The sequence below is a fragment of the Trachurus japonicus genome, chromosome 5, assembly GCF_045865225.1.
Source record: "Trachurus japonicus isolate A0001 chromosome 5, Traja_1.0".
Classification (NCBI taxonomy): domain Eukaryota; kingdom Metazoa; phylum Chordata; class Actinopteri; order Carangiformes; family Carangidae; genus Trachurus; species Trachurus japonicus.
Window position 1 is genome coordinate 8,446,304 of NC_140911.1, and position 12,620 is coordinate 8,458,923.

At 42.5% G+C, this 12,620-nt stretch overlaps 1 protein-coding gene across 6 annotated transcripts in view; it reads left to right on the top strand.

Moving 5' to 3' along the window:
- The window catches only part of dlgap4b (discs, large (Drosophila) homolog-associated protein 4b), an 89,516-nt gene that overhangs the window by 73,526 nt on the left and 3,370 nt on the right, over nt 1-12,620 (top strand). For all 6 annotated transcript variants that reach the window (XM_085775966.1, XM_085775967.1, XM_085775961.1 and 3 more), the window contains 4 exons: nt 3,724-4,163; nt 4,800-4,888; nt 7,400-7,902; nt 10,244-10,335. In XM_085775966.1, coding sequence (XP_085632092.1) covers nt 3,724-4,163; nt 4,800-4,888; nt 7,400-7,902; nt 10,244-10,335 — 1,124 coding nt within the window. The remainder of the gene's footprint in view (nt 1-3,723; nt 4,164-4,799; nt 4,889-7,399; nt 7,903-10,243; nt 10,336-12,620) is intronic.

Consider the following 12,620-nt stretch of genomic DNA (forward strand, 5'->3'; position numbering starts at 1 on the left):
TTAGAGTTCCTGTGCAGGAAGGAACAGGGAGCAGGAACACTACACTGTGTCCAAATTAACTAAAAAACACATTATCTTTGTTATTTCTGTGCTGCAACAACCTCTTGTGATTTATTAATATTTGTGGTACTCTAAAAATCAGCTGGTAATAATGACCCTAGCCCATTTATTGTGTCCAGCTCTACTACTTTATCTCCGGCCTAATCTCAGAGACAGATGTCAGTTATGATTTGGGCTTGTTTTTTGTGTGGCTAAAGCAGATCCAGTGGTATTAAGACTTAAAGGTCAGTTCTGTTGAAAAATGATGAAAGCATAACGTGACACTTGGAAAACTGGAAACACATACAAACACACACCTACTGTAAATGCCCGTTCACACCCAGTTGCCGTGAAAATTATGCTGCATACCGGAATAGTGAAGTCAGTGCATCACATAGTTGCACAACAGTGACGGCTCTATGCTGCCCAGCATCTATCTGTGTCATCAGCAGCGGCGGTAACATGGACAGTTTAAAGCTGTCTCAGCAGATTCCTCAGACAAGCAGAGTGATCTGAGACTGGTGGGTAAAACATGACTACTGTTTTGCAAATGATGGATGCTAAACTGCAGGTTTCTTAAAATAAATTTGTTAGATTTGGATTCCTGTCTTTTTTTTCAAGATGTCAAGTGTGGACATGAGCGATGACAGCTGTGGATATGATGGAGATGCTGCCGGTTGACACATCTATTTACCATCTTGTGGATCTTTTTAGACAAGCAGAGTTTGAGTTTGGTGGTTCCCGTCTGTAAAATGTGGAGCTGAGGCCGTGTTCCTACCTACTACCAAAGAATCTCAATTTCTGTGGGAAAGTTATGCTAAATCATTGGCATGGATCCTCTCGCATTTGGAGCAGTGTTTTATTGTCAGCTTATTTACAATTAGGGCTTGACATCCAAAAGGGTGTGTGTGTCTCTGTGTGAGTGTAGGTGTGTCTAATGTCATCTTTGTGATGTTCATGTCCAGGATATAAAGGCACAGCCAAGGTCTACAGATGAGATAGTTTGGGTGTGGTTTTGCTGTCATCTATGATGATTACTACAGATAATATCAGTAGATTTTAGCCGCAGAGGAATGTAACCTTTAGTGCGTTGGAGCTGTTGGCTGATGAGTGTCACTGTCATAACTTGTTGGACTTAGGCCAGCGTTTTAACACATCTGAGTTCATGGCTCTATCCTGGAAAAAGCAAAGGTGGGGCCTGTGAGAGACCTACTTAGTTAGACACCTGGAGCCTTAAAGCTTGGAACCAGTTGTGGGACAGCGTTACGAGCTGGAACAATTATCTAAGAGGCTGACTGACAACTCGACTCTTAATGTGATCTGACAGAGAGAAAGAGATATATGGGTGAGGTCATAGCAGTTTTGTGTGAGGTGAGGTTGCATGCACTTAAGAGATAAAGCTAAGAAGTGGATTACAATGAACAAAAAGCCTTTTGTTTGAGCGTTTCCTCAGCAGCTCACATGTTTGCTGCAAGGGTTTTTTTAATTTTTTTTTTCAAAATCCTTGATGGCTTGTCGAAATTCCTGACTATAACACTCAGTGAAGAAATACAAAGAAGAAACGTTGTTTAATGATGCATGCAGTGTCTCACAGGGTCATCATACATTATACTGGCGTGAAGTTTCCTGTTTGTATTCATGACAGTTTGGCTCCTACACTAATACCTTTAACTCTGACCATGATGTGATGTGACTATGCAGCAGGCTTGGGCAAAAGTTTGAGTGCAAAAGCTTTTAGTGTCCAGCCAGCAGCAGAGATTTACAACAAGGTATGGGCCACGTTACCAGAATCAGCACATTGAGGAAATGCCGGTTGAACACCACATTTTAATGGATGTATCATTCATATGCAGATTATAGCCTAGGTCTGTTTGGAAGTGACATCCTAAGGCCCAAACCTTCTAATTTCATAAAAGAAGCATTTCATTGAATTAGTACGTGTCATCTGATGGGACTGCATTTACAGCAGTCTCTAGAAATGCTTTCTGCCACATTTACATCTGGTAGAGCTACAGCTGATGTTAATATTAGGGTCTGTAGTTAATAGCTGCGGTTTCAAACTGTTTTAGTAAGTAGAAATGTCAACGGCAGCTAGTCCATAAGCATTAAATCTGTTTTAATAATGGGTCTTTAGGTAAGAAACCCATACTGTAAATATACTTTGCCATTTCCTACTGACACTAGCATGCTCTTTATCAGGTTAAGGAAGCAGCTTGTGCTGTCAGAGCTGCTGTTATTTATACACACTGTATTTCCCTGTGTTGCTACTCTCCTCTGGGCTGGAGAGCTTGTGAAATCTACGGATTTCACAAGCTTTCCACTGTTTTACCAGTGTGGTGTCAAATAAAGCATCTGTTTGAGGGATTATATAGCAGCCACAAGGTTCATAATAATACAGTAAAATTCCCTGTTTAGATTATAGGCTTTTACCTCTCCAACATCACACTTTCATCAGAGACTTTGAATTTTACTGTTGCAACAGAGGCACATTTGACTATATGATATACATCTCCATGGAGGATTCTGTTATTTTCAATTAGTCTAATTTGCATTTTTATTTGAAGCCCATTAGTTGATCCCTTCAGTGGGTGATTTCTTTTTCACAGACACCATTTATTTCATCTTTATTTCGTCTTTCACTGATACGCTAGAGTCTGACAGGGAAAGTATCGTTTGACCTCGTCACAGAGCACCTATTTGTTTGATAGATCATCAGATGAGATAAGTGAATGATAAGTGAATGATAAGTGGCTGTACGGGCGGTCTGACTGACAGAAGGCTGTGGATGTTTGACTGAGTCTTTTTCATGCAGTAAAACCAGTTTTTTATGTTGCGTGCTGGACACAATGTTGTGTGGATTTCATGTGCCCTCACATAAATGTTCCCACAGAGGAGCTCGCCTCTTTAACCCTGTATACGTGTGCCTTCATGGGACTAAGAGACCTAGCAGTATAAAAGAGTCCAACTTCAATAAAAGCTTTTTGGAGGCTTGTCAAATAGTCATTAGTGTCAGACTCTCTCCTTTGTATTTATTCACTGGAAGAGAATGGAAGTGAACATTGTGTAAAGTGCATATGATATAACACTCTTCATACATGACTAGTCTCAGTATTTTTTCTTTCTTTTCTTTGTCTTTATGGTTGATGCCCCTCTGTTCTGTCCTTTTATGACTTCTCTGTTTGATATTAGGGAGTGGTGTAGATAAATGTCCTCCCTCAACTTCATTACTATATTTGGGCTGAAGAGTCAGATGGTCGTCTAATTGCCTTACTGATTTTATCACCTGTCCCATGATCGAGACTTTGAAGCGCAGCGTGTGTGTGATTTCATTTAGTCACCTGTGTGGCACAGTATGTTTGTTCAGCGCTCTTCTGATTTGATTTTCTGCTTCTCTGATTCACTGGTGTTCCAGCAGCTCTCATGCAACAAAGTCCTTTTTGTATTTATGCACACAGTATGAAGAGCTCTGCTCAGGACATGCAGAGAAAACCTAAGTCATTTCTTAGAAGGATGCTGATAAGCCGTTGCAGTGATGCTTCAAGCTGTTTTCAGTACACATCTTCTGCAATTTGTTCAGTCTTTTAGTTGAGTTCATTCTGCCTATGTGATGGGCTTTTTTTTAAATTATATCTTTCTCATCTCTTTTTCCTCTTCTCCCTCCCTTTTACCTGTGTTCCTCCCTAGTCTCTACATGCATAACCACCTGTAAGAAGGCTGCTCCTCCGCCAGTGCCACCGCGGACAACCTCCAAGCCCTACATCTCTGTGACGGTGCAGAGCAGCACGGAGTCGGCCCAGGACAACTACCTGGATCAGCAGGACCGGCGGTCAGAGGTCAACAGCCAGTCCAGCCACGCTCACAGCAACTCCTCCGACAGCCTCGACAGCACCCGTGCCAACAGCCTGGCCCGGGGAATCCCCCGTCCTCCGCACATCATCCCCACTCCCATCGCCACCCCCAGAGAGCCAATCGCCCCCGCCACCGCCAATGCTTCCACCGAGACAAGTGACTCAGCAGTCCAGCATGAATCCCTTAAATCAGGATTAAATAGAGGGAATCTGGTGGCAGAGGAGCCCCTAGTGGCCCCGGTACCCAGGCGGAAACTATCCTCCATTGGCATTCAGGTAGGTGGTGAGACTGTTGTACCACCCAGGGCAAGTTCAGCTAAATCTTTCTTATGTTCTTACCACAAATGAAATACACTAGCACAGTCATTTTAATGCCATATTCAGTTTTTTCTCTTACATACAGTATAGCTCAACCCGTTCATTCAGTTTCATTCCAGAAGAGATCCTCTGGTGTATTGCCATGTCTGAGTGTGTCACTTTAAAGCCCAAAAAAATGTGGGCGCAAGCTAAAGGTCTCATTAGGGCGATCCTCCCTCTGTCATTAGAGCTGGCTATACACTGTAGTATAGAAGGCAGAAAATGCATTTTTGTGTTTCCCCATCGACCATCAACTTTCTTCTCTGCATGCGCTGAAATAGCAGTCCCTTTCTCCTTTTTCCAACCCCCTGCAAAAATGAACAGAGCTCAGCCAGGGTAGCATTTTTATTAAAAACCAAGCACAAAATTATATGGATTTCTTCTTGTTTTTCTTCTGATGTTTTTGGTTTCATCACTTGGAAAAATGAAAATCCTTGCTCAGCTTGCACAGTTTGGTGTTTGGTTTTGGTGGTTCTGTGTTTTGACCAGGTCACTGACTGATTATGCTTTTTTCCCCCCGCCCCCTCCTCCATATCACTGTTTATTTGTTCTAAGGTTGACTGTATTCAGGAAGTTCCACGCGAGGAGACCCCGCCACTGGCCAAATTTCAGTCAATCGGAGTACAGGTGGAGGACGGGTGGCAGTAAGTCCTCTTCCTGTCCTTGTTACAACGTGAGGAATTTATATTATAGCCATACACACTGTTTTGATATTTTTCTTTCTTCTCAGGATTCATAAAAATGTGAAATAAATGTGTCATTTTTCGTCTGAAAACCATCTTGTGTGTGTTGTGTCAGTAATGCTGAAGCAGATTTGTGGTATGAGCATTTCTCTACAATCTTTTTTCACTTTTTTTTACTGCATATTGTGTCCATGTACTGAGACCCATTTCTTGTTTGTTGCCGTTTAGTTTGCATTCTCTGCTCACAATGTTTTGAATACCAGGAAGTTCTGGGACGCCTCACGCCTTCCTCCTGTATTTTCTCACTTTTGCATGCTGCATTTGGAGCAGCTGCTGCTCTGAGTCCTGATTGATATTTTACCAACATAACCAGAGGTCCTCTGTTTATTTGTACATTTTTTTTCCAGAACATTGTCATTCCTTAGTTTTTATTCATGTTGTATACACATTTGTGCCATATGACAATCCCTCAGCTGTGTCTGTTTGGTTTCAACAATTACCATAATATGCAGCATCCTGTGCCCTCCCAGTATTTTTGCTGTTCTTATCCTCCCCTGATATTGGTTATGATTCTTCAATTAAGCCTTCATAATATGTCATTATCTGACTGAATCACCACTTCCGAGAATTTCTTGAGTAATAACAGGAAATAGAAAATGTGTTCAATAAAAACAAGAAGCTAAATGTCCAGTGATAGAGAAGTTGATGCCATTCAGAGTGCACTATCATCACACAGGATATATAAAGTCCTGCCTCTAATTGAGCCTGGTTATTTGCTGGACCGTAACAGTGGGACCAGTCCTATAATCAAGAGTGTCTCTGACTGACCGGCTGATCATGAGTCCATCATTTGGTCCATCAGCAACAGTTCAGTCCACTGAGACCACATCTTGAGCTGTGCCTCAAGTCTATGATGCAGTCTGTTTAACCTGCACCCTGTGAACACAAAACATGTCAGGTTTGCTTTGCCCTTAAAGAGGACCTATTACGCTCATTTCAGGGGCTTTTAATGTGATATTGGACCCCAGTGGGGCACTATCGAAAGTTTCAATCTAGAAAAAAATTCCATACTTATCGCATAAAAGCTGTTTGTGTACCCCTCCATTCTGGCTCTTTCCTGCTTCGCTCTGAAACGCTCGCATTCAGCGCTCTCTCCCACCGACCACCCCAACTCTTCTGAGATTGGTCAACGTATCGAGGGGCTGCTGCATAGTGACACGCCCCCTCTCTTACCACTGGCCACAGGGGCCACAGCCAGGCGAGTACGGTAAGTTCCCACTTTGGGACTTCCGCTGAAGTTGTGACTAGGGATGCACATGATTGAACCATTTAACCGTTAACCGATAACAAGAACTTTGACCGATTAATACTATCAGTTAATTTTTTTTTTTTATCAACTCCTTATGTCGTCAACTCATGGGGGCGTGTTGACAAATACAGACTTCTCCATGCCTTCAGTCATATTTCGTGGGAAAAAGTTACACAGGAGGACTGACAGTATGAGCCAGTTATGCAGCACAGTCCCCATGAAGGAAGGTCAGACAACAAATGTAGCCTACATGGACATAGATGTAACAAGGGCGCTGCCAAAAAAAAAGGACGACGCTCCAGCCGGTTCTCCTGTAGCTCTCATTCAGCTGACCGAGCTGTCAGAGGAGCCTCTGCTGTTCCTCTCTCTTTAGCCTGGTGTTTGGCTGCACTTTATAGCTATAAAACAGTTTAACATTGGAAGATCTAGCCGCCATGGATGCTGCACTGCTCAGCTGTTTTATAACGGCAAAAAAAAGTCATCGCGACAGATCACTGGTTGACCTAGCGAGTGTTTTAATCTTATTGGTTAGCGGTTAATAATTGGTTAACGAGCGTTGGTTATCGGTCAGAAAAAAAGTTCAAAATGTGCATCCCTTGTTGTGACGTTACAAAAAGAGACTTTAGAAAAAACTCTCCAAACTCGAGCGTTTGCAGCGGTTCAGAGCTGCCTGAAACGGCCCCCGGGGATTACTTCAGCACGTGCCTACTTCATGATATGGCACTTCCATATCCTCTAAAGCTATTACTCAACATTTTAAACATATTTATAAGTCTGAAAAGCGAGAAGAGCATAGTAGGTCCCCTTTAAACATTGTGTTCAACAACAGAAACAGAAATATGTCAATGAGAACAGTTTTATTTGTAAATACTGTGAGAGAGGATAAAGGGCAAAAAGCAGCTGACATGAGGCAGAATGCAAATAGCCAACAAAGCATTCCAGCCATACACTAGGTTTGACCCAGTCCTGTTTGTTCCTTCACTGACAAGCAGAGGTGACCTGAAGTGACGTGAGTGTTAAGACTAAGCAGTGCTTCTCTGTTCTAGTAATGTGGACATTATTCCTGAATCATTAGTTTCTCTCCCTCCACTGTTGTGAAAGCCTTGGAAAAAAAACCCTGTTTGTAACTGTGAGCTTTGCTCCCCCATCTCCGTGTCTTTCAGGCTCAGTCGCTCCAGTAGCATGGCCTCAAAACAAGACACAGACTCAGACACACAGGACATTGCTGCCATCTCCCATATCATTACCAAACCCATTGAGAAGAAAGTCATGGTCAATAGTGCCAGCCAGTCCATGAGCTCCCCTCCCGGACACGACTCTTTAGACAACGGAGACGCGGCTGGCGACACCTCTTCACCCCCACCGCCCAGGCAGATCCTCAACCGCTCCACCACACGAAGTAGCTCTTCCTCGTTCTCAGAAAGTCTGGACCCGGCGCTGGATCCCTCGTCCCTCCCGCCTCCGGACCCCTGGCTGGAGAGCGGGAACGGCAGTAACAGCAGCGTACCCCAGAGCGGAGGAGGAGGAGGAGGAGGAGGAGGGGGGACGCTGTGTCGGAGAGATGGCCACTGGTTCCTGAAGCTGCTGCAGGCGGAAACGGGACGCATGGAAGGCTGGTGCCAGCAGATGGAGCAGGAGACCAAAGACAACCAGCTCTCAGAGGAGGGTAAGGCCGGCAGGTTCACTTACTGCATCCCCCAGAACTCTTTGTTAGATCGCTTCCTTTGCAGTGGGAGCTGATCCTCCTGTTTCCTAAATTAAAGCAACTACAAAGAACTTTTAACTAGACATGCAAAAGCCTCTTGTTTCTGCTGATGTATCTGTGTAACCTACAACAGCAAATGAGGCCATCGGTGGGAAGATAAGCTATTTCTTAATAGTGTAACTCTATACCTTTGGGAGGCAGTGGTCAGGTCGGTCCACCGGATGAAACTATTTACGGCGCTCACGGGCCAGTTAAGCGCATTTACGACAATACGCATGACAGCTCATGGGAAATGCAGTCTTCATTCTGGCAAACACTACTGCTTTTGTCCACAGGGGTCGCCAAAATCAACACAAAATGAAAGTTCTTGCTTTTAAGAGGAACTGTACAAGATTTTAAACTTAACTATCCTATACTTTTTACTTTAATTAAATTAATTGTGATGGTTTAATAAATGACATGTAACTTATTACCGGGAGAATGGAGGCTCTCTGCCTTCAACGTAGCGTCTCTTGGCTGAAAAACAACTTTGCAAGATCAGCACCACGGTGTCCTAGCTATCGTCTCTGCGCAACGCGACACAAATGCACCTCGTAACCTGTAATCTCTTGTTTATGACAGAAAAGGCTACACGTCATAACATCATATATGATATATAATGTTATGTACCGCACGATTGATTGATTTCTCGCCGGCTTTGTTGTAAACAAATGCACATGGCCAGGAGGATGGTTAGCAAAACAGCAGAAAAGCGACCAGACTTGCATAGTTCCCCTTTAAGATAGGTCACCCAGAAATTGCAGCATGATGCCAAATGCACAGCCAAAGCATCGCTGAAGTCAAATGGACTGTGGAGTCCCTCTGAATGAAGCGCCTTGAACCAGAGGGCTGATACTGTCTGACCTGAACACGTGGTTGAGAGCTGCCTCGTAGGGTTCTGCCTCCGGCCCCACAGTCACTCTATCAGACATACACAGCATGGAGGGGATGAGGCGGTAATACCTGGGGTGACCACACACAAGCGGGCCTGTAATCCCCAGAATTACACAAATCTACTCTGGAACTGATTAAACCTCCAGATTAGATTAGTGCTTCAACATCAGCCTGACAAGGCATACAGCAGTGAACACACACAAAATACACACTGTGTACACAAACAAGCAAACAATGAGGCGGCTTTGGATGCTCAGTTTTTTATCAGAAGTGCCGGGTCAATGTAATGAACAAGGCCCCAGTGGAAGTTGATATGTTTTCAAACATGAATTTGTTTGTATTTGTGTGTTTTTTTGCTGTAGTTGGCTCTAAATCTGATGCAAAGCTGCGCTCCAGAGCTGGGTCTCACCACACTATAATCACATTGCCATAACTTTGCAATCCAGTGATCAGATAGAGTCCCAATTTTGTCAGGGCAGATGTTTGTCCTAGTTGCAACAGACGAGCATAGTGTACACTGACGGCAGAAGGCCGGAGTATCTATATAAGCTTATATGCTTTTAAAGAGGATAACATTGTCCATGTACTGTAATCCTCTTCCTGCTATCCTGTGGAGTCAGAGGGACGCTGCTTTGCAAAATACACCTATATGTCTAGACACCTGCACTACGCATCTGGTTCGCATCAAACCACAGAGAAGCCAGAGAACGCTTTTTTTGCAGCCATGGCCCATAGGTCTTGATGTGAACCACCATTTTCCATAACTTAAAGAAGAATAGATTAGGTTTTTGTGTCATTAGGGTTATCGGATTCACTGAATCGATTCATTTCCGATTCCCCAGGTCCTGATTTGATTCTATTTCCGATTCAATATTGAGTCATTTAGAGATATTTCAGTATTAATACCAATTTTGCTTGGTCATGAAAGAGATTTTCTCAGAACCAATGCACAGCTCTCTAACATTTTGCGTTATTAAAAATGTTAGTGTTCACATAAAACATTGACCCAAAAGCCGTTATTTAACATGACCCACTCCAGAAATAAACAGTGCAACTCTTCACTACAGTCATGGGTGATAATTCAAGTACTGCAATCAATGTGTACATTTCAGCAGTGAATGGACACAATAAAATGTAAACAGTGATCTTGTCCTGTCAGTCTTGCACCACTAACAGAGGAAACAGGAAATGTCATACATTAAAAGATCGATCTAAGGATTTTCTGAATTGCTATTTCAAATGAAGATCAATATGAATCAGAAAATCGATTTTCTTTAAACCCAGCCCTATATGTCATCTATACTTGGAATAACAGGACTCCAATATTGTGATAAACGTCTGTGTTGATGTTTATTTGTTCTTTCCTCAGTGCTGGGAAAGGTTCGCAGCGCAGTAGGAAGTGCCCAGCTCCTCATGTCCCAGAAGTTCCAGCAGTTCCGGGGACTGTGTGAACAAAACTTGGTGTGTATTTCTCCTTTTGTTGTGACACTTCCACTCTACAGGCCTGCACAGGTATCAAACGGAAACTTGCATCCACATCTTAAGACCAAGAACCAAACCCCAAATGTAACCTTTTACTCAAAACACAAGAACACAAAAAAGGCTTTCACACTAATGAGAGCTGACTAATCTGCCATGATACGCAACATATTTAGTCTGCAAAAGAATAAGGCACGGTGGCACACCAGCACAAAATACAGGGAGCTTATAATAAGCCACTAAGTCATTCCTCTCTGGTGACGTGTTTTACTGGAAATGGCATTATACAGGCGGCAGCCAATTACCAGCACATGACACCATAATACTATAGCTCCTCAAATAAACCATCTGCTCTGTAGGTGGATATGATGTCCAACTTAAAAAATACTGGTCAAGTGAACGTGGACATAAAGTCTTTTCCAGCTTGACTTCATTTAACTTTTCAAAAATCCAGTTCACCACCGAGAAAAAAATATACTGTAGTGTTTTTAAGAAACCCTCAATGTGGGAGGAGAGAATTTTCCAAAGATGTAATATTTGTTGGTAACCACACCCGGCCTGAGCCTGATACTTGTCAAGAACGCCGTCACATGGTTGCATCAGCAGTCATTATTTCTGTGCTGTTTAAACAACAGAGGTCGTAGCGTGAAATGTGCAAAAATGATTTTGCTTTATTAGTTAAGGAAATCAACAATGAATGCTTCATATTCATCAATATAAATGTACCGTATTCTGTCTCCCAACTGACTAAGCGCCTTATCAGATTCAATGAGTAATTTCTGCTTTTGCAGTGACTAAACATATTGTATTAATATATTAGACATTTGGCAAATTGGGTTTCTCTCCAGAAAATCTGCTTGGCATATCTCCAACTGTACATCCACTCAGCTACGGGTGTAATTTGAGGCAGTAATTGCTCCTCTGTTCCCTGATTGTCATCAATCAGTTAGCAGAATAAGACATAACACACATATGGTTTGCCCAAAATGCCAGCACATACATCACAGCAGTGAGTCCAGCTGCTTAAATAGGAACAGAGTGGAGCCTGTGCAAACAAAAGCCCAGAGCAGAACAAACAGTGGCTGTGTCGGAGGATGTCAGGGCAGGATTTACTTTGTATTTATCTGGCAATCTGCGCACGGTTTGCACAGACATCAAACATAGAGACAGCTGTTTGTAAACAAGTGGGTGGTCATGTCTGTTGTTATTTATAATGTCAGTGGTGTATCCTGAATTATTATGTTCTTTTTTTGTTTACAGTGATGAAGCCTTTATCAGTATTGTAATCAATATTAGTTATTTAGGATAATTTAAAGCCTTTATTTCAACAGACATGATAACAATCAGATGTGTATTATACATTTTTGCAATAACATCACATCACATTGATTTATACTGTGTCATTTTCAGAATAGATGTTGAGATGTTGTTTTATTCTAGTACAAAATTCAGCCTGGCAGAATAATTCAACTGTAACATGGCGCCACCTAGTGGTGAATATGAGAAGTGCAGCATCTGTCTACAATACGTACAGTCTGTAATAATAGACCATACAACAGTAACTGGACAAAAAGATACACTTCTGAAAGATGTGACGTTAACCTTGTTCACTATTAATCTGCCTTTTTTTCCATCGTTGGACTAATTTTAGAGATGGTTTATGTGTTTTAATTATTTAAGGAGGTAAAAAAAATAATAAAAGGGAGTTGAGTTAAAAACAAGTTCTGGCGATCCTAACCTTCCGCCTTTCTCAGCCTCTTTACATGACCTCAGCTCCTGTAGTCACATGAACACAACAGCTGTGAAGAGAAGACGTTGCACCATTTTCAGACCAGTGCCACCAAAAACTGGGATGAGCGGTGTTTAGTGGCACAAACCCACAACAACTGACCTAGATACCCCACCCACTGCCACGACTCTCACTTTATTGACACATCTAGGACACAGTATTTTAAGGATCACCCCAGTTTTGTTTTTGTTTTTTGATTTTTACTTGTGAAATCATCTCGAATAAAGTTTGGTCATCTTTTTACATATTGGGTGATTTATTTCTTAGATTTATTTTGCACCTGAATCCACATCTGCTGCCGGTGGCCCAGTTTTCTGAGCTTTGATTGTCGTCTCCACCCTGGAAGACTAACTAACATGCAGTGGCCCATAACAAGAAGTGACATAGATGTGTGTTGGGGTAATGGACTCTGACTGGTTGATTCACAGTTAGACAAACACAAGAAAAGAGATTGAACTCCCATCTGTATTTTTCTATT